The sequence below is a fragment of the Argentina silus genome (assembly GCF_951799395.1).
Source record: "Argentina silus genome assembly, chromosome: 16".
Taxonomy (NCBI): Eukaryota; Metazoa; Chordata; class Actinopteri; order Argentiniformes; family Argentinidae; genus Argentina; species Argentina silus.
Genome location: NC_139670.1, coordinates 10,962,204 through 10,984,884, shown reverse-complemented (window position 1 = coordinate 10,984,884; position 22,681 = coordinate 10,962,204). Strand labels below are relative to the sequence as shown.

General features: G+C 44.5%; 2 protein-coding genes across 6 annotated transcripts; one reads left to right on the top strand and one right to left on the bottom strand.

Moving 5' to 3' along the window:
- Nucleotides 1–384: 384 nt before the first annotated feature.
- On the bottom strand, nt 385–9,721 carry LOC310817326 (sodium-dependent neutral amino acid transporter B(0)AT2-like). 2 transcript variants are annotated; one of them, XM_083687854.1, is made up of 12 exons: nt 9,525–9,721; nt 7,085–7,307; nt 6,390–6,547; nt 5,718–5,838; nt 5,328–5,503; nt 4,731–4,841; nt 4,352–4,593; nt 4,071–4,254; nt 3,616–3,817; nt 3,367–3,526; nt 2,636–2,798; nt 385–2,289 (listed from the first exon to the last, which is right to left on the bottom strand). In XM_083687854.1, the coding sequence occupies exons 2-12, from the start codon at nt 7,305–7,307 to the stop codon at nt 1,942–1,944; spliced, it is 2,088 nt and encodes a 695-aa protein (XP_083543980.1). In that variant the 5' UTR covers nt 9,525–9,721; the 3' UTR covers nt 385–1,941. The 2 variants fall into 2 exon arrangements, with proteins under 2 accessions (XP_083543980.1, XP_083543979.1); XM_083687853.1 differs by lacking the exon at nt 9,525–9,721 and adding an exon at nt 8,247–8,537.
- A 951-nt stretch (nt 9,722–10,672) lies between these two features.
- eps8l1b (EPS8 signaling adaptor L1b) lies at nt 10,673–22,653 on the top strand. 4 transcript variants are annotated; one of them, XM_083687857.1, is made up of 19 exons: nt 10,673–10,815; nt 12,125–12,185; nt 12,472–12,630; nt 12,832–12,981; nt 13,232–13,314; nt 14,421–14,533; nt 15,203–15,261; nt 15,400–15,529; nt 15,648–15,736; nt 15,940–16,014; nt 17,891–18,039; nt 18,340–18,484; nt 18,733–18,782; nt 18,971–19,079; nt 19,611–19,736; nt 19,910–20,045; nt 20,596–20,761; nt 21,285–21,417; nt 21,998–22,653. In XM_083687857.1, exons 2-19 carry the CDS (start codon nt 12,156–12,158, stop codon nt 22,082–22,084), a joined length of 1,989 nt encoding a protein of 662 aa, XP_083543983.1. In that variant the 5' UTR covers nt 10,673–10,815; nt 12,125–12,155; the 3' UTR covers nt 22,085–22,653. The 4 variants fall into 4 exon arrangements, with proteins under 4 accessions (XP_083543983.1, XP_083543981.1, XP_083543982.1 ...); XM_083687855.1 differs by having other exon boundaries at nt 18,730–18,782; XM_083687856.1 differs by lacking the exon at nt 10,673–10,815 and adding an exon at nt 11,802–11,843 and having other exon boundaries at nt 18,730–18,782.
- Nucleotides 22,654–22,681: the final 28 nt, after the last annotated feature.

Below are 22,681 nucleotides of genomic sequence, written 5' to 3'. Positions count from 1 at the left end.
TCGTGGTGTCCAGGGGGGTTGACTGGAGCCTGCATCCAAGACAACCACTGTCCCCAGACACGTACATATGCAAACAGGAGAGAATCTTTGCACACTTGACACACACACACACACACACACACACACACACACACACACACACACGTGACGTCCAAGTCAAGTTAATTTGGAGTGACATGGCTTGCTCATCTTTTGTGGATGAATAAGCAGACCATTTCCCCGACATCACGACCTGTTAATTAATTGGACTGGTTTGCTAAATTAAGAGCCTGTGTGTGTTGTGGATCCATCTATTGAGTGTACTGCTCACTGCCAATAACACCCTAATGACCTAAATCCTGTGAAGAAAGATAGTTTTTAGAAAAAAAAAGCACAGACAATTGCTCAAGGTTTTGCAATGAAATGTATTTGTACAACCAACCACACAAATACATTGTTTTATATGTTGTTTTCACTGTACATCCAATTGGTAACACCATCAAATTCTCATTTGATCATTTAACTCCAACGTGAAAAGGCACAAAGTTGATTCATAGAATACTTACAAAATAACAAATACTTAGAAAAGGATCTCATCATCTGTTTTAAAAACAGAGGCTTAAAAGTGATCAAATAAAAATCAGCACCATGCGTTTGCTACTTGACTTCATCATGTTGATCATTTCAAACACATCCAAGTTAAGAAACATAAAAAAAAAACACAAGCACAAGTTAAAGAAATAGTCTACCATAATTCTAGCCAGTTGACATTTTAGTAATTCTACATTTAAATTGCTTCTCTAAAAAAAGGTTTAGAAGGACGGGAGAAATATATTAGACGTAGCATGAGCATTATATCACATTTTCTCAACAAAAATACCATCTATACAAACGTGCATCCGAAAACACATAATATGGCTCTTCTGTGTTCGTAAAAACGTACAATAATGTTAAAACATATTTAAAAATCAACCACGTTGAAACCAGTGACCAGTTGTGTTCATCACTGGATCATCCTCAACCAACAGTACACAGCATGGAGGACTGAGGCACTTTACATCTTCTCACTTCCATGTAGCCTAACCAAAACAATTTCAACTGGTTAAAGTTCAATTGTAACCATTTTCTTGAATAAATAACATTAGGTTATTATTCTATTGGGCTTCTTGACGCTGGACTAAAACGCTGACTAAAACATAAGAATTCACTTGGCTTCCACATTTGCAATAGTATCACCAAAAAAATGTCTGAAATTTGGCAAGGTACTTCTTTTTGGAAAATATGTATCATATGCACAAAGTTGCCTTGTAACACCCAATATAGGATGACAGAAACATGTAACGAAGGGGAGGCTGGTAGAGGTAGAAATCAGAGGATGGACTCATTGCAATGCATGGAATGGAATGAAAACATGTTTGATACCATTTTGTTTGAAAGTATTTCTCATTTCAATTTCATTCCATGCATTACAATGAGCCTGTACTCCAATTTCTACCTCCACTAAAACAACTCCTGCTTTTACTTACAAAGTCATACAATCAGAGGGGACAAAACCCATCCACACCTAACCAGTAGTAGAAGTTCTTCAGATGGCACCTTTAAGGAATTCCCTACCACTCCAGAACAATACATGTCTGATGTTATCAAACACAGCAGTGTAGTGAGGCACCTGAAGTCAGTTGTAATGTTTGAACTTGTTGCCTTGGCGACACCCAACTCCTCTCTTGTTATGACTGGAGGCCATCTCACAACAGAGTCTTTTAAAACTAATAATTTCATTCTTTTTTCTTTTTAAACAATACAATTTTGTTCCATGTATACATTCAGCTGTATAACAGCTGGAAGCATTCTTCCTGGGTCCCGCTGTGTGAAGGCTCACGTCAACCCAACTGTTGAGTTTGAGTTCTCATTCCCCTAATTTCACCTTCACACATTCTAGTCTGTACTTGCTCGCTCCCTCCCTCACAAACCCGTCGAGTCCTCCTCCTCCTCCTCCTTCTCTGCCCCTTCCGTTGGTGAGAGGAGTCTACAGCTCTCTTCGGCCAGTGGCGAGGGAGAATTCTGTACGATCCCGTTCCTTCCCTTGTGTTCCTCCAATAGGGCGGCGATAGGGGTGTCACACTCGACGGTGCTGCACTTTGTGTACCCGCCCGTCTCCCCGTCCAGGCCGCTGCCGATGGAGTTCTGTCTCATCCTGGCCCTCAGGGTGTTGTGGATGTAGCCGAGGGGGACAGGCAACGTGGCAAAGATGATCAGAAGGGCCATGACGGCCAGGGCCCAGTCTGGGTAGTCCAATTTCCCCTCCGATGCCTGGGGGGAAAGTGGGGGGCAGACAGACAGGGGAGGAGAGGGTTAAATACAAGTACTCACTGTTGTGTTAAGCGTGCTGTTCTTCGGGTAAGGGAGTCATTTTGTAATGAGTATTTTAAACAGAAAGGCAGAGGCAAGCAAGAGGAGAGGGCTTGGTCAGGTGGATGGACGCAAACAACAGGGACAGAGAGATGACCACATAAAAGGGAAGTTCGAGTCTCTATAGCATCCCTGTCAGATGCACTGATGTTTTTTGCACTGATGTTTTTTTTTAATATTCTGTGAAGCCACACTGAAGCCATCATGCCCTGGAGGACACCGGTGGAGCAGCCTGGGGTCTCCGTACCGTAGCTTGGTTCCAGGCGGTGTAGATCGGCCGTTCGAAAACCATCCTGAGCAGACTAGCCCCCATCAGCCCCAGCATGGCCAGGAGACACACATACTTCCACAGGTACTTATAGACCACCGGGGGGCGCCAGCCCAGCATCTTCTCTATATCATCGAGGAACCTGGAATTCAGACACAAGACATTGATGAGATTAAAATCAGTGCCTCCTTGCAGAAAACAAGTCCCACTCCAGACTTACCCCCCCCCCCCCCCCTACGTTACGTTTCTAACCCAGGCTGATTCTGAGGACTTGGGGAGAGTAGGGAGGAGCACACTGTCTGCGTCATCACACACTAGTCTCCCGGCAAGTTTCACCCTCAAACCAGCTTGACTACTCATAAGAAACAATTAATGTCAATAATTGTTTATGTTTTTGTCCACCAAATTTCTTGAAACTGGCAACGCAGTTGCATGGTTGAATGTGAGGCATTTATTTAGTTTGGAAATGTGGACTGAAGTTGTGAATCATTGGTTCAGATCCGCATTTCGGGCAACACTCTCACTTAGCCCTGAATAATTCTAATAGGGGGCTCAATTCCTTCAATAATAAATTATTGTCTTCATTCATGACAGAACATCTCCCACAGTGTAGAGTGAGAGATATGAGTTTGTATGGTTTTTGAGGTCAAGGTGGAGATGTATGTGAGATATATCTATGCAGCATCTGACGGTCACTGTTGAGATCTTACCGGTCAGCTCCGTAGATCCACGACACGGCAAAGGTCTCGAAAATAACCACGATGATGAGGGGGAGCGTGGCAGAGTAGTCGTCAAACATCATCACAAAGTAGTTACCACAGCGCTGTGTGAACAGCAGGCCTATCAGGAAGCCCACCACACAGCTACACACTGGAGAGAGAGAGAGATGCACAGAATCAGACACACCACGTCTTAAAAAGGTGGACCAGCAACGCACACATGCATGCACACGTACGTACCTGTGAGCAGGGTCTTATGTCGGGCCAATGTTTTGAAGTTGTCTGTGAGGGGAGTGAGGATGCCCTCCATGGTTCCAAACATGGTGCTGAGGCCCAGGTTAAGCAGCATGAGGAAGAACAGGGCCGACCAGAAGGGACTGGCGGGGAACAGAGACATGGCCTCTGTGAAGGCGATGAACGCCAGACCTGTCCCCTCCACACCCTAGGGCAGACAGGTGGGGGGGGGGGGGGATCTTTACAAATAGCAATGTACCAGCTCAAATTAAAATGTATTACAATTGTGTGTTGGGAGACCAGAACGGTTTGGTTTGTTTACAAATGAGGGTTATCACTCACAGGACAGACAGAGATGGGTAGAGGGGGAGGGGGAAGGGAAGTTCTTTTAGAATAGAGCGTATGGAATGGAATAGAAAAATAGAATGGAATGGAACAAAACGGAACAGAACAACCGTTACCTTTTTCATCTCATCCTCCAGGCTACAGCCGGTGAGGTTGCCAGGCACCTTGTTTCCATGGAGGCTGTACCACTCCCTATAGGCCTCCAGAGAGACGGAGCTGGGCTCTGATAGGTTGAACGAGGGCAGGAAACTGTGGTTCACGGGGCCAATGGAGAGACGCTCAGACAACTGCTCCAGATTACTGAGGGAGAGAAGGAGGGAGGGAGGGAAATATACAGTCAGTTCACTTTCCATCATCAGCAACACACACACACACACACACACACACACTTCCTCACTTCTTCACACAGCGCAGGGCGATGTTCTTGGCCCTAAAGCCTAGCACGGCGAACACGACCAGCGAGGCGAGGACAGAGGTCAGGAAGTTGATGGTGGAGACGGTGAGGGCGTCGCGGTGGCAGTTGTTGTTGCGGGGGTTGTAGGAGGAGTAGGCGATGACCGAGCCGAAGCCCAGCCCCAGGGCGAAGAACACCTGGGTGGCAGCCTGGCGCCACACCTGCACGTTACCCCAGATCTCCAGCTGGAAGCACAGGGGAGACGGGGGAGGTTTAGACATACTAGATGCTAAGTGGGATTCTTGGGACGGCCCTATGACACAACTTTAACCCTGTCCCAGGGTCGTATGAGGTTGAGAAGCAAGGCGAGGTGGTGACCTACCTTAGGGTAGAACATGTATGTGATGCCTTCTGCTGCCCCGTCCAATAGGAGCCCTCGGATCAGGAAACACAGGAGGACCACGTAGGGGAAGACGGAGGAGAAATACATCACCTAGGAGGAGAGGAGGAAGAGTGAAGGAGAGATTAAGATAACTGTGAACGGGGGCTACATTGTTTGTTTATCTGGCTAGGCTCACAAGAGTCTGATTAAACAGACACACACACACACACACACACACACTACTCTATTTACACTGGAAATATGCCCCCACTGGAATCAGGCAGACTCCTCCCTAACCATAACACATACTGTAGTTCCACAGACTGTTCTACACCACACAGCAGACCCACACAGCTGCAGTGTATCCTCAACCCCCAGATAATATGATCCCAGCCCAGCATCCCAAGGACATCCAAGAACTCTAAGTCTAACAAGTGCTCCTGTTTCACTAGTTCAGATATCAGCGCTGCTCACTCACACTTTACTCACGTAGTCAAAACAGGACCGTGAGACCCAGCTGTCCCCATAGAACAGACAGAGGCTATTATCGAAACCTTCATTCCACCATGCAAACGACCTGGTTCTCAGGTACAGTACCTTCGCTGAGGACTTGATGCCCTTGAACATGCCCAGGCAGACAATGGTCCAGGCCCCCAGCAGGCAGCAGGTGATGACGGGGTTAAACTGGCCCGTCTCGTTGATGGAGTCTGTGGTGTCCAGAGCCTTCCGGAACCAGAAGTACGTGGTGGGGCTGGAGTCGGCACACTCCTTCACTGGGAGGAGGAGAGAGACCAGGTCAGGTTTACATTGATGTGGAGGTCTTTCTAATGCACATGCTGTTATACTTTCATATTTCATTTCATATTTCATTTCAGGCCATTGACAGAGCCTCATTTCCCTCCTGAACTAGCCCATCCATTCTCCATCATTGATTTTTATACATAACTGACACAGAACATGGACAGGACATAGGAGTCTTGTGTTTACCTGTGGTGTTGCCCTGTTTAGGACACTGCTCCCAGGGTAGGGGATACTGAAAGGAGTTCCCCAGGTAGAACAAGCTCCATCCGATGATGACATTGTAGTAGAGAGCCACAAAGAAACAAACCTGGAAGGAGAGGAGGGGGTAAGGAAGGAGAGAAGAGGAGGGGGTATGTAAGGAATGAGAAGAGGGGTAAGGAAGGAGAGGAGGGGGTAAGGAAGGAGTGGAGAGGGCAAGGAAGGAGAGGAGAGGGTACATGAGTGATGTAATCCACCACAGTTGATATGCTGATGTATTAAGCAAAGTAAAAACAGAAGTGAATTGTGTTGAGTTGCCAATGCCCGCAAAGATAAGGAAGGGGAAGGGTGATGATTATTGTTAATGAGCGCAGTGATGGAACGGTTTTATGTAATAACTCAATTTGACTTGGTATATACAGCTGTGATATTAGGTTCTAACTTCCCAAGTAAACAGAAGTCTTAACTGTAGCAGGAGCTGGCTAATCTTTAACCTTGAGCCACTGTTTGTAGTTCTCATGTCTAATCAGATTACGCATGCATGTCATGTGATGTTTTCCATCATTTTTATTTTTTATACCTGTGTGTCTGTATATAGATGGGTGTGTGTCTGTGTGCATGCATGCCTGTCTGTGTGTGTGTGGGGGGGGGTTCTCTCACCACACAGCTGGAGTAGCCTATCCCAGAGAGCTTGGGGGAGATGTGCTTCCAGACCCCAATGCTGCCCTGCCTGATGGCCTGGCCAGCCGCCAGCTCCAGGAAGAACAGAGGGATGCCCACCAGGATCATCAGCAGCACGTACAGCAGAAGGAAGGCTCCTGGAGGGATGGAGAGAGGGGGGGGGGGGGACAGAGACAGAGACAGAGACAGAGAGAGATGTCGACTTTTGCCTTTTTGTTTTACAGGCCACAGAAGACCTCTTTCTCAGCTCTCACATCACACACCCTCTGTGAACTTGCAACCTGGCTCTCACCCCTGCTCAGAAACCTTGTGATGAATGTAAGGAGCTTTGTCATTTTCCAGTCCTCTGCCCCTGATATCTGACGTGAGACAATGACTGGGCTTGTGACAAACTACTACTACTGCGTTATGACAGTAGGCCAAGGACTCATACTAACTTAGGTCTGTGTAAATAACTTCACCTTCAGGCATTTAATACAAAGTTTGGACACAAAATGACATCCAACTAGATTCCTCTTCAAACTGTGAAGATTCACAACAATGAAATGAATCAAGTATCTGCACACCTGATGATGTCACTGCAGGTCATTAACCGCAGTGACTTTTCCCAACTAAGTAGTGTTGCATGGAGTTTTTCTTTATAGTTTGAAGAATCACAATGTCATCCCCCTCACCTCCTCCATTCTGATGGCACAGGTAGGGGAACCTCCACACGTTGCCCAGGCCGACGCTGAAGCCCACCTGGGCTAGGAAGTACTCTAGTTTACTGTCCCACCCGTCCCTGGCTGGGGGCTCGACCACCCCCTCCTGGCTGCCCTCGCCAAACGATTCCCCCAGCTGGGACTCTGAGGTGACTGTTGTGTCATCATCATTGGACAGAGGGGGCTTCTCCTCCATCTAAAAGGGGGGAGGGGGGAGGGAAGGGAAGGGAATGTAAGCACTCACTGCAATGTAAGTCGCTTTGGATAAAAGCGTCAGCTAAATGGCACATATTATATTACATATCATATTATAGAATGAAGTAAACCAAATATAGTTTCTCGATGCATGAGGTGAACAGAACATTAACATACTGTGTTACATACAGTAACATACAGGAAAATTCTCCATCTAGATCAGATTGGTGTGAGCTGCCCTTCAAGAGGAAAGACTTTCCACTGCTCTCAGTTATCTATTGCTTCAGCTTGCAGTTAGTTTTACCACAGGGCAACTTTACTTTCTGCCTGACTGCCTGTTCTGTCTTTTTCCACTTCATTGTTCTCTTGTGTTTGTTTGTAGAGCTCTTCACAAATGAGTGCAGTATAAATGAGTGCAGTATACAGTCGTATACCTTGGAAAACACACAGTTAAAAGCTCACTAAAACCTTCCTGCTCTGCCAGTGTCTTCCAGTGCTAATGACAGCATAACAGACCCAGTTTTGCTTTGGCTCTTCTATGCAGGCCATGACTGCAAACCCAATTAGGGCGATGATGAGGGTCTCATTATAACATTGACAGCACTGCACACTGCCTGCTCTAAACGGTGGCTTCTCCACAATAAGTCATACATTTTGCAATCATGTTGTCCAGCCAGCTATTTAGTCTACATTTAATTATTTTTCGTTAATACCGGTAGCTAGCAATCCCTGTTTTCACGATTTTTGACGCCAATAATGAGACAACGGGCGATTATGTGGGTGGCATCCGGTATCACCACACAAAAGGGGCACACACTACTACAAGCCTACATGTAGCAAGCTGGCGTGGTTTGATACTCCGTTCAACCTTGATTCAACTCAAGATATTCAACATATTTCATTTTGTGGCTAACCGCGTATAGCCCGTTCAAAGACTCACCTGATTGTGATGAGAGTATAGAAAACGAGGTGGATAACTCGTCGGTGAGACAGGAAAAGAACCGAGCCTCGTTGACTATCAATAGAGGAACACGTGTGATGCCCGTCAGTCTCCACAGTAAACTGTCTACCTGCGTGATCGACTGCAAGTCGCCTATCTATCTATAATCACAATAAAATACACTATCAGATGTTCCGTGTTCCGACCCAAGACATAACGAGTTCAAATAATTCGTCGATTCACTGACAGCACAATGTATCCACTTCACACAGGAGGATGCCCCGCGTGTATTTCCGCAACTCTATGCTGTCACGCCTACTACACAAGAACATCCCTCCCCTTTCCAATATACGGTGTTTCCAACATTTAGCTTTATGAGAGAGGGATATCCACAGATATTGAAGGTATTTGTCTTATGCACACAGAGCCTCCAGAGAAACATATTCGAAGATAAAGTCTACTCTAGGATGAGTAGAAATTAAACCACAGCGAGTAGTTTGAACCATACAGACATAAGTTCCTAGAGACCAAGCCTCCATCGCCCCTCAAAGTCAAATAGTACACCACGTGGCAACTTTACTTTCTGCCTTACTGCCTGTTCTGTCTATTTCCACTTCACTGTTCTCTTGTGTTTTGTTTGTAGAGCTCTTCACAAACGAGTGCAGGCTATACAGTCGTATACCTTGGAAAACAGTTACTTATAACTTTGATTTTAGGTACAGACCGCTTCACAGTTTAGTCTTCTTCGGTATAATAATAATAATGATAATAACAACAACGGAATATGATGCAACCAACGGACACTATTGCTAGAGGCAGGAAGGCACGCGCTCTGTAAACTGTAAAAATGTACCCTGAAGGCGCGTGTCAAACTCTCAATATAGCCCACACGAAACAATAGATACATACATACATACATACATACATACATACATACATACATACATACATACATACATACATACATACATACATATATATACATTGTAAGATTTTATATATATATACACATGCATGTTCGCGTTTAAGAGACTACACACATACATACATACATACATACATACATACATACATACATACATATATATATATATGTATGTATGTATGTATGTATGTATGTGTGTATAGTCTCTTAAACGCGAACATGCATGTGTATATATATATATAAAATCTTACAATGTCATTATCATTTTACAATAACGCACATCATGTTGTACAACATGTATAACAATAACTGTTACGTTACAGGTAAAACATACATGATTACAAACAAATTACCTTCCTCTCCTGCTGGGCTGGCTTGAGAATCTATTTCTAATGCCAATTTAGTAGTTCACTTTGTTCTTTTCCAGAACGAAACATGGATTCATTTCCAGAGAAGATAAGCCTACATATACAATGGAATGTTTTGTCATGCATGGAATACCTAATCACAATAAATTACAGTTATTTTTTTAAGTTTTCCAAATGTCCTTTTTCAGTTTCCACCACAAGTTTCACCCAAAGCAAATGCCACGCATGGACATCTCTGAACTGTCAATCAAGTCCAACTGACTCCGCCCATCTGTTCATTAATTGGTATAACACACGCCTGAGCTCCACCCATAGTCCCATCAGTCCTATCAGAGAATGTTTTGGTTTTAACACTGACAAGCGGTGAGGAATGGGCACATGGGTACTTCGCGTCTGAAGTTAAAAAATAACAAGGAAACGGACACCATAGTTTGGTGAGGTGCAGGCTGGTGGGTGAAACTTAAAAGTAAGAAAGAGAGCCGCACACTGGCTAACCCTGACTTCTTCAGGGTTTCAGTACATGCTTCCCCTGTGGCAACATGTCATAGATTCCTGTGTAGGCCTATGCCGGACACTAAATCCACAGTCATTAGTGGCAATTCTAAACACATCCATTAGTTAGTGCAGCACAGCAAGATGTTTGTTTTCCATGGTCATTGCGTTATTGTAAGCTTAGGTGGGGCATTGTCACTATGCTGATATCAGGATAGGCTGGTGGAGGTAAGATTCGGAGGACAGGCTCTGTGATCGACATGGAATGGAATGAGGAATGGTATCAAACATACATGGATTTCTACCTCCACCTGCCTCCCCTGTCTGATAGTGTATTGTCGGCTCTCAGTTTCCTTTAAAATGAAATGGAACTCTTTCACTTTTTCATTCCTAAAGTCACACCTTCAAATGTGCCTAGACACATAGCATTCCTTTAACACACTGTAGCAGACTTACACTGTGTGTGTGCGAGAGAGAGAGAGAGCGCGAGAGTGAGTGATAGAAAAGTGTGTGTGTGTGTGTGTGTGTGTAAATCCTTTTATCTCTAAGGTGGAGTGGGCTGGGCTGGGTTGGGTCGGGTGACGCACCGCTGGAGAACCTTGCCTTACAGTGAAATGCAGGAGTGACAGAGTGGGGGCAAACAGGAATCAGAAACCTGCTCCCAGACTGGACGAGACAATTATCTGAGCTTCAAATATCTATTTATAGAGCAGAACATAACTCTTTTTCCTAATTTAATTTACATTCTATTTGGACCCAGAGAATTCCAGGCAGAGGAATTAAGGTAAGTGGAAGTCATGATGTTGACAACAATCCAACAACTAATCATATTATTAGCGCAACAACACAACTTTAAAGACATAGACAGCGCACACATGACTAGGCAACATTGTGCATGGAACATTGTGTTGTGTAGTGAAGTGTGTTAAACATTTTCCGTGATATTATTGAATCCATATTCATTCTGAATGGATGGTCAAGCACTCTCGCACTCTGTGATTTGAAACAACAGCATGTCAGTCATGTGACATTTACTGCTATATTCTGATGCGTTTGATGTGAAAGAAAGTGTTCTTGATGATACAGTATGTCAAATGGGATACAGATCAAGGGAGGCTGTTGGAGGTAGAAATCAGAGGATCGTAACATCATCATAATATAATCATCACAATGAGCCTGTCCTCTGGTTTCTACCTCCATCAGCCTCGCATGGTAGAATGGGATACAGATACTATATTCCCTGACAGAATTCCATCCATCATTTTGCTATAGACATCCCCTTAGCTTCTCAGCTTTCAGTCTGACTGTGATGAACTGTCATTGTTGACTATGACTATTAGTGTACTGTAACTATTACTGTAACTATGTCTGCATCATCATGGTTTCTCATTTGTTCTCATCAACTGTTCTTAGTTAGGAATGTATCTAGACAGATAGCTTATTCTAGTCAGAAGACGGGATTTCCTTATCAGCATTTGTTGTTCTGTATTCAAAGCAAACAAACAAAGACTATTTCCAGGATGTGTGTGTGTGTGTGTGTGTGTGTGTGTGTGTGTGTGTGTGTGTGTGTGTGTGTGTGTGTGTGTGTGTGTGTGTGTGTGTGTGTGTGAGGTGGGGGTAGGTGACGGTCACTTGAGAGCGGGCACATCAATGACTGAGAACTACAGTGGTCAGACTGGTTGGGTAGGTAGGTAGATAGGTAGCATACGTGAGGTACTGTACCTGTACCAGGTGACTGGCTGAGACAGGGCTTGAAACACAGAGAGAGAGAGAGGGACTCACAGAGAGACTCACAGAGGGAGTGACACACACGTAAGGATGTTAATTATCTTATTGGACCATGGTGGTATACACTTATGATTTTACAATAGAAGATAAGCTATAGCAATGATAAGCAATGCAGTTTTGTTCTACGACTCAATGAATGACTATACCAGGTGTACTACACCCATCATTGAAAAGGTCTTCTGACTACACCCTTTGTAGTTCACAGTCTTACATGCTATGCTTTGCTATGCTTTAACATCCTCTGAATCAGCTTCACCACCTCCACCTTCACCTAGTAATAGTTTTCCTCACCATTCTGCCTCCAGGAAAAGACGGAAACTTCACACAAGTCACAGAATGACCAACATCTCACAATATGTTATCAATGTAAGTGTAGTTAAAATTTATTTCTATTTCATTGGTTTTGTGTTGCATTTCAAATAAAAAAACTTTTTAGAGACATTTTTTTTTTACATCAAATGAATGCAATGTGTCAACAGTTTTTTTCCCATCTTGCCTAATCCGACATTAATTTTCTCATAAATGCTTAACCTCTTCCTCTACTCCGTCATCACTCTCTTTTTCTCCTTCCTCTCTCTCCTCCCTCCTTCCTCCTCCTTGTCCTCCTCATCTCCCTCCTCCCCCTGCTCCTCCTCTTCTCTCTCCTTTGCAGCACCTGGTGACGTTCTCCTTGCAGGATGGGGAGGTGCAGAGCGTGGAGGAGGCGCAGGCGCGTCTCTCTCTCTTGGCCCGGTCTGAGAAGCTGTGGAGCCAACAGATGGTTCTGGAGGTGGGGCCTGAGGCCATCACACTCAGGGACACACAGAAGCAGGTGAGAGCTATGCAATGGGGTGTCACGGGAGGCTCTAGAGAAACCTGAGGACAAGCTCACTGTAATGCATGGAACGGAATGAGGAATGGTATCAAAACACGTGTGTTTGATGCATGTTTTATACCATTCCTCATTCCGTTCCATGCATAAGTGCACCTCAGCTTAAGTAATAAAGATGTTGAATGTCATGTGTCCATGCAGGAAGAGCTGGAGAAGTATTCTGTTTCATCCATCCTTCGCTGTGACGCCATACTCACAGAGAAGCGGTTTCCGTCCCTTCTTTTACTCGTCTGCCAAAGCTCTCTTCAGAAAAAACCTGACATTCTCTTCTTCAACTGTGAGAGTGTGAGGGTGAGTAGGCCTAAATAGTACATCAACATGTGTTTAAAGGATGTACTGCACCTAACTAGCTTATGTTATATAACGTATTTCATAACTTGTTGTGAGATATCAATAATGATGTGCTTTAAGCTATTGTGTGGGCCATTCTTGTGTAAGAATATGACATAATGTGTTCTGTGGTGCATTGAACTGTCGTGTCATTGTTGGTTCAGGTTCCACCAACTACAGTGATGTCACCTCTAGATGTTTGTGTTTGTAGGCTGAGAAAATACGTGATGACATCACAGGGGCGGTGTCGGGTTTCTTGTCGTTGAGGACCAAGAGGCGACTTGACGCCCTGAGGTATGGGTCGTGGGAACGTCAAAGTCATGGGATTATCATTATAATGACACAATAACACCACTGACAGACAGACAGAAAGAAAGAACAGAACTGAGCAGAGCAGATTTAGACACAAACGTCTTAGTTGTTTACCTTAAACCATCACTTAAACTTAGAATCACCACCATACAACTATCTCTATAGTTTCTATATAGCCTAAATCAAACCAAGCCAGGGTGAAAGTATGCTATGTATGTATGCACTTGTCATAAAGAGAGACAGAGACTGGGAGAGGTGGAGGGGGGAGAGAGAGAGCACCTGAGAGAGAAAGAGAGAGGAAAGACTTGTTTTTCCGGTTTCTCGCTTTCTACATAACTTAAGAAGGTGTGACAGAGAGAGCAAGGCCATTGTTATAGAGAAGATAGGAGAGAGAGGATGGTGGCAGTCTGACTCAGGCTTTACTACTTTGACTTACTCACCTAACAGACCATTAAAGGACAGAGAGAGAGAGAGAGAGAGAGAGAAGGTAAGATAAGATATGATCATTAGATGCTTCTTGTGTGTGTGCCTGCTATGGAAGTTATGTGTGGGTTGAGTTCTCCTATATGGTTTACTGCACATTGATATTGATCTATGTATATCTCGGTGTGTGCGTATTTGAGAGAGAAAGAGAGATATTGGGTTCCTGGGTGTCTCCATTATGTCAATCAAAGACCAGGTTTAACGTATCTGAGTTCCAAATGCATTTGCTTTGGGGCGTTTTCTGTGGTGTTGAACGAGTGGTTGTTACCAGCAACTGCTGTTCCCAACAACCTACAGTATGTAGTGTAAGGATAAAGAGACTGTCAGCATTATAGGTATAAACCTAACTCAGTGCCCTCACTCAAAGCTGAGCAGAAACGGTTAACAATCCATCAAAAGTCTATGTGAAAGTCTACGTGAAAGTTTGAATTTTGTGCACACATCTCAAGTTAGGGTATTGGCCTTACTGACTGCACTGTATTCATGTTGCTGAAAACAAATAATTGTTTAAAAAGACAAAACTGCTTTATCAGCGTGGTATGTACATTATAAGTGTGGTATGAGTGTCCTGATTGTCAACAACAATCTCTCCCTTTCCCATTCAGACTCTCTCAGAACCCCACAGGAGAGATGGACCCCTACGCAATACCCAACCCCCCCACCCCACACGCCCCCAATCCCCCACCAGCCAACCCTCCACCCTACCCAGGCATTAGAGGTACAGGAGTTAGGCTGACGACATTTTGTTTCTTTACACCTGAATGTTTGGCCACGCTCTCTGGCACTGTACACGTTTGCCATGTCAATAGAATGCTTTGAAGTCAGTTGGGTTGAAGGAGAAGAAGAGAGGGAAAGAAAGAGGACAAGAGAGAGAGAGGGAGAGAGAGAGAGAGTGTGTGTGTGTGTGTGTGTGTGTGTGTGTGTGTGTGTGTGTGTGTGTGTGAGTGTGTAATATTTACTGTTAATTTGACATTGTTTATTTCGCTTGCTTTGACAATGTAAACATGCCAATAAAGCCCCTTTTGAATTGAATTGAGAGAGGGAGGGAGGAGGGGTGAAGTTCGGCATTGAGAGAGGAATGTGAGGTAAAAGCTTCTCAGGAGTACAGAGATTGCATTGTGTGTGTTTGGGAGGGGGGAAGGTGTGTGTGTGTGTGTATGTGTGTGTGTGTATGTGTGTATGTGTGTATGTGTGTGTGTGTGTGTGTGTGTGTGTGTGTGTGTGTGTGTGTGTGTGTGTGTGTGTGTGTGTGTGTGTGTGTGTGTGTGTGTGTGTGTGTGTGTGTGCGCGCGCGGAGGTAGAGTGGGCAGGAGTTTCTGAATGCAGGAAATTCCAGAGGCAATGAATGAAAATGGACGTTCACAATCTTCTCTTCTGCCCTCAACAGCCAACGGCGTTAACGGAGGACAACCTGACATCTCGTTCCTACGAGCTGAGAGGGAAGTGGTATGTGACCTCACCATGTTTACAGACATCAGTACATGACTGGGTACTGTCTGGAATGTTTCTGTATCTTTCACTATTAATGAAACTATAGCAGGATTATTAACTATTTCTCTCTCTCTCTCCATCTCTCTTTCTCAGGGCATCTTGAACCACTGCTTCGATGACATCGAGGTCTTCATGGCCAAGCTGCAGCAGACTGCGGAGGCAGCCACAGTTTTAAGCCAAAGGAAAAAGAAAAAGAAGAAAAGTAAAAAGAAAAACGCTGAAGGTAGGAGAGGTGGAAAAAGATCAATATCACTCAACTAACCACTATGTATGAATAGGGAGGCTATGCAACATGATGTTTTCCTGATTGTATCTCTCTACGTTAACCATCTCTGACACAGAGGACATGCTGACAGCTAAGGCCCGCCCTCCACCAGAGGAAGAATTCATTGATGTTTTCCAAAAATTCAAGTACTGCTTCAGCCTACTGGTGAGTTGATGATTGAATGATGAATGAATGAACACATTCATCAACTTTAGTTAATAGTTCATGGAATACCCACTACTCCAATTGGTGACTTTTAACTGTGTCTTGAGACAATAACGTTTGATTGATTGATTGATTGATTGAGTTGTGTATCCGTGGTAATGTGCTAAATATAGTAATCATTCGTTCACCTCTCCTCTCCTCAGGCCCGTCTCAAGTCAACCATCTCCAATCCAACGTCAGAGGAGCTGCTCCATCACGTGTTCAAACCTCTGGATATGGTGAGTGACTCAGTCAACCGTGGTGACCTTTCACCTCATTCTCTCTGCTCTCTCAGCCTCCAGCCCTAGGGCAGGGAGAGAAACTGTCATGGAGACACCTGTTGCTGCCTGAGTCACTCTGGTTGTTGACTGTTGCTATTGCTGTCAACCTCAACTTCATAACTGGACCAATAAGAAACTAGGGCGGACCATATATTATCTTAGAATACATCCTATGAAAATGATATCATGATAATTGAATGATAATGACGAGATAATGGTGTGATATTTTCCATTATGTCATTTCTGTTCAGAGTTATGGTGAATTACATCATCAGCCACTATAAAGCACATAGGAGTCATCGTTATTATGTTTGGAAATAATACCATGGGGATGGTCAGTGATACTGTAGGTTGGTTGACTATAATAGTTTTAAATCTCTGTTTATGTTAACACTTTTATGAGATACAATATCCTTTACTAGCCACATAACCAAGATTGGTGGAATTCGTTCATGTTTGTTGTTACCCTACTGTATATGTATTGACTGTAGGCCATATGTAGGTTCTGTATATTTGTCTTTATGCTTGTCTGTCATAGACTGTGTGTTTGTATACTGTAAACAGGCTCCAGCCTCCAAGTACACACTGTATTGTGTTGAAACACAGAAAGGCTTCTTCGGACAGAAAGGGTCTGATATTGCAATATTTACACAAGGCCGTGCCCATTATGATAGCTTCAATTGAAACTTAGATCACATAAAAAGGCAGTATTTGTTTTGGTTTGTTGATAAAAGTGTATTTGTTTTACCCAGTTTTACAAGAGACATTATTCACAGATGAATTATGCCCACATTTTGACATTTCAGACAGTACACTGCTATGGCAACATTGAAACATTTAACCAGTGATCAAACCATATTACAATATGTACCATGTGTGGAGAATATACAGAATCATGTTCAGGTGTGTCGTTATTGTCATTCCTGAAGGCTTGAGGTACACTGTGTGGGCATGGTGTGAACCAACCACCTATAAATGAATGAGTCATTCTATGATAGAACAGAACAGAGGAGGGAGGAATAGGAAATCAGGGTGTTTAGGTGTGTGTATCCTGGCACACCTGCATAAAAACAGGGAGAAGCCAAGAGAGGTGTGACAACCTGCTCAGTCGTGTTGTATGAGTGTGTGTGTGTGTGTGTGTGTGTGTGTGTGTGTGTACATTGCAAAATAACAGAGCAATAGTATCATCATTCTGGGCCTTGATTTACTTCTGCCCATTAGAATTCATTATCACATGGTTATACATGAGTATCTGTATATGGTGTTACAAGGTTGTGTTGCATTAAACAGGTTATAACACAGCATCAATCAATTATGACAAATCGTTGTGGTTTATGCTATACTTGGTCCATCCCTATGGCTATTGTTATTTATTACTATTACAAATCATTGTCAGCGTGTGGCCTATTCCTCAGGATAACTACTACTCTATATCTAGGCCTTTATTTACATTCAACAGCTGCGGGGGCACCAAACTCCCAAAGAAGTTGACCTATGACCTCTTCTGTCCGACCCTTCAGGTCTTTGCTATCCATCATTATCAGGCTAAAGTTTCTACTTTAGAGGACCTGTCTGTTCAGTAACTTAACTTAACTTCTCCAGTGTGTGTGTGTGTGTGTGTGTGTGTGTGTGTGTGTGTGTGTGTGTGAGCGTGTGTCACTGTAGTGACGGGTGGCTAACTGCTATTCTGGCTCAGTGTATCACTTTCTTTGCTATGGATTGAGATACAGTGGGTTAGGAGGCTACTTTCTCATGTGAACTCTACAGTGAACGTATTCTGTCCTGTAACCGTTAGTGTTAACAGTGGTTTGGTTTGTTATCTGTGTGTCTCCAGCTGGTTAGGACTACGGGAGGCCCCGCTCTGGGGGCATCGGTGGCTAGCCCCGCCCTGACCACCTCCGCTGTGACCCTGCTCCAAGACAACCTCCACGAGGAGGAGAAGCAGCTGTGGACCGCCCTGGGGACCAACTGGACACTCCCACGGTCAGTTATGTTTATGTTTATTTTGTTTATTCTGATCCCTGTTAGCTGTTAACAGCTACTCTTCCTAGGGTCTACTTGTTTATTCAACATTGATGTTTTTCTATTGCTGAGCTGAAGTGATTGGGCCTACATGTCATCAGCAACAACTGACTGTCTTCACTCTCTCAGTTGCCTCATATTATTTAATTATCCGTTTAAGACCTAGTGTGTCTAACATTGGTTGTTATACTGCACTTGTTTATTGGTAAAGGCCGATACTGATTCCTCTTCTCCCCTCCCTTGTGTCTCTCTGACCCCAAGCTCCCAGCTCAGAGGGCCCGTGGCGCCCTACAGTCCCTTGTTCCTGGACGGGTGGAAGCCGGAGGCGACCAGGGCCGACGGGCAGGTCTGGGAGGACCCAGTAGAGTCTCAACACAAACATGAAGCCCTCCCAGCAAAACAAGAGGTATGGAAAACCTTTGTATATATTGGTGGAGGCTGGTGGAGGTAGAAATCGGAGGAACACACTTTGTTTGATACCGTTCGTCATTCCATTCCATGCATGACAATTAGTTCGTCCTTCAATTTCTACCTCCACTGATTTTAATCTATTTGTGTAAAGAAGAACATTTATTTAGGACATGACAAAGTAGAAAACTTCTTCACTCAACCGCTCTCTCTCTTTCTCTCTCTCTCACTCTCTCTCTGTAGCAGCAGCCTCCACAGCCAGTCGGACCCCCAGCAAATACTCTAAGCGATGAATTGTAAGTCTTGAGGTCCCTTTTGGAGTACAACAACAACAATTTTACTGGTACCTATATACATTGTAGTAACATATATCCTCCACCTCTCCCTTCCTCCCTCCCTCCACCTCTCCCTTCCTCCCTCCCTCCACCTCTCCCTTCCTCCCTGCCTCCACCTCTCCCTTCCTCCCTGCCTCCCTCCCTCTCAGTGACAGCAGTGTCCTGCCCCCGGAGGGAGAGAGGCTCTACTCCTGTAGCTATGACTTTGTGGCCCGGAACAGCAGCGAGCTGTCAGTACTACAGGGAGAAACACTGGAGGTAAGCACCTGGAAAAGTATTAAGGGCTTGTTTAAGCCACAGATTAAGCCTCACCTTGATTATCTCCAATGAATTGGCTACTGCAGCTAGTCCAGGATTTGAAACGCACTTTGTGTCCGGGAAACCAACCAACCAACCATCCATTACTTGATATATTGACAGTCCAGAATTGTCTTCTACTCAATCAGGCATTATCAATCAAGCTCCAAACCTGAGAGGGTGTTCCAGGCATACGGTTTTATTAAAATCTAATATTTACATATGTTGTCCTGCTAGACTCGTGGGCATATTAATGAGATAAAGTAGTGGTGCTGGTTGCCGTGGTAACACTATCAGTGGAGATAGGACATACACAAAACACTACACCCAGTTTGATAACATTTCTCATTCCATTCCATGCATTACAATGAGCCTGTCTTCCGATTTCTACCTCTACCAGCCTCCCCTGACTACCCCATTACATTTTCCAGCCTTGTTGTATTCTTCCTCACAGTCTGTACACCCACTGGCCTCTCTCCTTTTCTCTGTCAGGTGGTCGAGTCTTCCAAGCGCTGGTGGAAGTGTCGTAATCGGTTCAACGAGATCGGCTTCGTTCCCTTTAACATCCTGGAGCCAGTGGTTCACCAAGACAGCCCCGTCATTACCAGACCACCCAAGGTAACACACACACACGCACACACACACGCATTCACATACACACACACACACACACACACACACACACACACACACACACACAATTACAGTACAGTACAATACTTATTCACACATTTAAGCATTGTACTCCTATATTCTTTATTCTATATATGTTGTTCTCTTGGCTGTTCCAGGCTCTAGTCGCACCCCCCCAGGCCAGGTTCTCCTACGGCCCTCCCAGTCCTCCTTCCATGACCCCTGACCTCCTGCGGCCCCGCAGCCTTCCTCCATACAGCCAACACATTCCAGCTGCGGAGGACTCAGACAAAGGTACCACACTACACTCACATAGACTCTATACACTCTATGTACAGTATCTGCACTGTTTGGCTGTGTGTGTGCATGTGTGTGTGCGTGTGCATGTCTCAGACATACTCTATACAAAGACACACTATCTCTCTTGTCTGTGTGTTGATGTGTGTGTGTGTGTGGGAAAGGGAGGAAAGTGGTCTGTTTGCACTGTGTATGTGAGTAGGTACGTATGTGAGAGAGACAGAGAGACGGGAGAGACAAATGGGGCTGTGAGTGTTTGCCTTCAGGTCGGTTGAGAGCTTCTCACTGTTTGCTCGACATGCAGACCAAGCCATATATGGTTGATGCTGTGTTCTAGAAGACCTGTCTATTCTAAACTGTGTGATAAAGTTCTAAACTCTGATGTGAACTCCTCCACCTCCTCGTCTCCTTCCTCCTCCTCCTCCTTCTCCCTCTCCCTCCCCCTCTCCTTCCACCTATCCCTCTTCCTCCTCCTCTCCCTCCTTCATCTTCCTCCATCTTTCCTCCTCTACCTCCCTCCTCCTCCTTTCCTTTTCCTCTTCCTCAGTGATGCAGGTTAATGACGAGCTGCTCCAGAGACTGACCAATGGGAAGGCCGGCCTGAGCAAGGCGCTTGTCATCCCCCGTTCGGCGGACACGTCGGTTCCGCTGGACTACCACTCGCCTCCTGAGGAGGTGGAGGAGTGGCTCAGAGGGAAGGGCTTCAGTGACCCGTAAGTTTTCCCCAAACAGACCCCAAACACCAAACGCATCACATATCAACCAGGAGTTGATATGTTAGAACCCCCCCCATTCTCAAATTCATGCAGGATCTACTTAGAACTGCTGCTTTAAACACTGACCTTTTCATACAAATGTGTCACTATAGATTTTCATTATTTGCCCTTATCAATGTTCATGGATTACAATGAAACACACAGGATTCCCAACACATGAACTGACCAGTTGAGGCAGAAATTGGAGGACGGGTTCATTGAAATGCATGGAATGGAATAAGGAATAGTATCAAACACATGTCAAACCACCCCATTCCATTCCATGAATTACAATGAGCCCATCCTCCGAGTTCTACCTCCACCAGCCTCCATTGAGACTGAGTAATGCTGTGATAAGAAACTCAGTTCTTTCTCGTGGATGATTAGGATCTATGGTATAGTATAGAGGAATATACATGTAATAAAAAATGATAGTTTGAGCAGGTCATTGACAACCTGTCTCTCTCTCTCTCTTTCTCAGGACGGTACAGTGTCTGGGAGTGCTGACAGGTGCCCAGCTCTTCTCCCTCAACAAGGAGGAGCTGCGCGCCGTCATACCAGACGAGGGCGCCAGAGTGTACAGCCAGCTGACCGTGCAGAAGGCCCTGCTGGAGGTAATCATATTCTACACTACTACACTACTATACTACTGTACTAGAGGCTGGTAGAGGTAGAAATTGGAGGACGGGCTCATTGTAACGCATGGAATGTAATAAGGAATGGTATCAAATGAGTCTCCTCCGATTTCTAGCCTCACCTGGAGGGTAGGAATTATTTAGAGGTTGAACATGTGCTGATCTCATCAAGGACCTACTTTTACCTGTGTACCAAAGCTCAAGTAGGAGTGCTGATGGAGGATCCGTTTAGGAGTAGGAGTTCTGATCGAGGATCCGTTTAGCCTTTTAGATCATAATGAATAAGATCATATGGAGGTGGGGGACCTGATCCTAGATCCTACTCTGAGATACTTTGTGGATACGAGTGGACTAACTAATTATGATTTCAATAGACATAAAACTACATGATTTCAAACATTACTTCTCTCTACATTGCCCCCCCCCCCCCTTGTATGAATACATTACTTTGAACCTAAAATGTCAGTAATGAATACATAAGTTTCCTAGAGATTCAAATCCACAAGCTCTCTATTGACTCTCCTGCATTTTCCCTGATTTTAATTCTTTCTCTCCCCAGGATGCCCGCAAGGCTACGGAGCTGGAGACAGTGATGGAGAAACAGAAGATGAAGGTGGATCTGAAACTTGAGAGCAGCACTTTATAAGACTGTGTTGTTTTGTAATTATATTTATATGTGGACAGGGTGCACCCGTAAAACAGACCATGGTCTCAGTGTGTTTTCCCTGGATAAATAAAGGTTAAATAAACATTTAAAAAAAAAAAAAGCACACACACACACACACACCACAGAGAATGTATACACTAAGATTTATTAAACACAACTAACGACAGACTCCTTTGTCAGAAGACACTACAGATATGGCGTAATGCTAACAAAATACACATTCACTGATGCAACATTATGCAAATATACTGATAATGTAGGGATAATAAGTGCATGTGAAGGTTAATCTAGGAGCTGGACTGTGCAGTCTTGAATCAAGGCTTTGCTTGTGAATACTTGCTTTTAGGTTAAACCTGATTATGCAGGGGCAGGAAATTCTGCTCCCCTCTCTCGGTAGCCATTGGCTGTCCTTTACCGTTCATTGTGCTTCCATGATCTCCGCTGTGTTCTAGAATACTCGCTTGTCTCATTACTGTCTTGATTCAATCATATGTGCACTGTACCATCTTCTCCTGTTGCACACTTATTTAAATGTATGTATTATACTACTGCTTGTGTTTATTTCTTTCCACACAA

What these genes read in the sequence shown, in the direction of transcription:
- LOC310817326 (XM_083687854.1), bottom strand. Translation starts at nt 7,307, where the DNA reads ATGGAGGAGAAGCCCCCTCTGTCCAATGATGATGACACAACAGTCACC. An exon ending in TAGGCTACTCCAGCTGTGTG is followed by an intron (nt 5,839 to 6,389) that starts GTGAGAGAACCC and finishes CTCTCCTTCCAG; the next exon opens with GTTTGTTTCTTTGTGGCTCT. An exon ending in TGGATCTACGGAGCTGACCG is followed by an intron (nt 2,799 to 3,366) that starts GTAAGATCTCAA and finishes TCTGAATTCCAG; the next exon opens with GTTCCTCGATGATATAGAGA.
- eps8l1b (XM_083687855.1), top strand. Translation starts at nt 12,156, where the DNA reads ATGACCAACATCTCACAATATGTTATCAAT. An exon ending in TCAGGGACACACAGAAGCAG is followed by an intron (nt 12,631 to 12,831) that starts GTGAGAGCTATG and finishes GTGTCCATGCAG; the next exon opens with GAAGAGCTGGAGAAGTATTC. An exon ending in CCCTCCCAGCAAAACAAGAG is followed by an intron (nt 18,485 to 18,729) that starts GTATGGAAAACC and finishes CTCTCTCTGTAG; the next exon opens with CAGCAGCCTCCACAGCCAGT.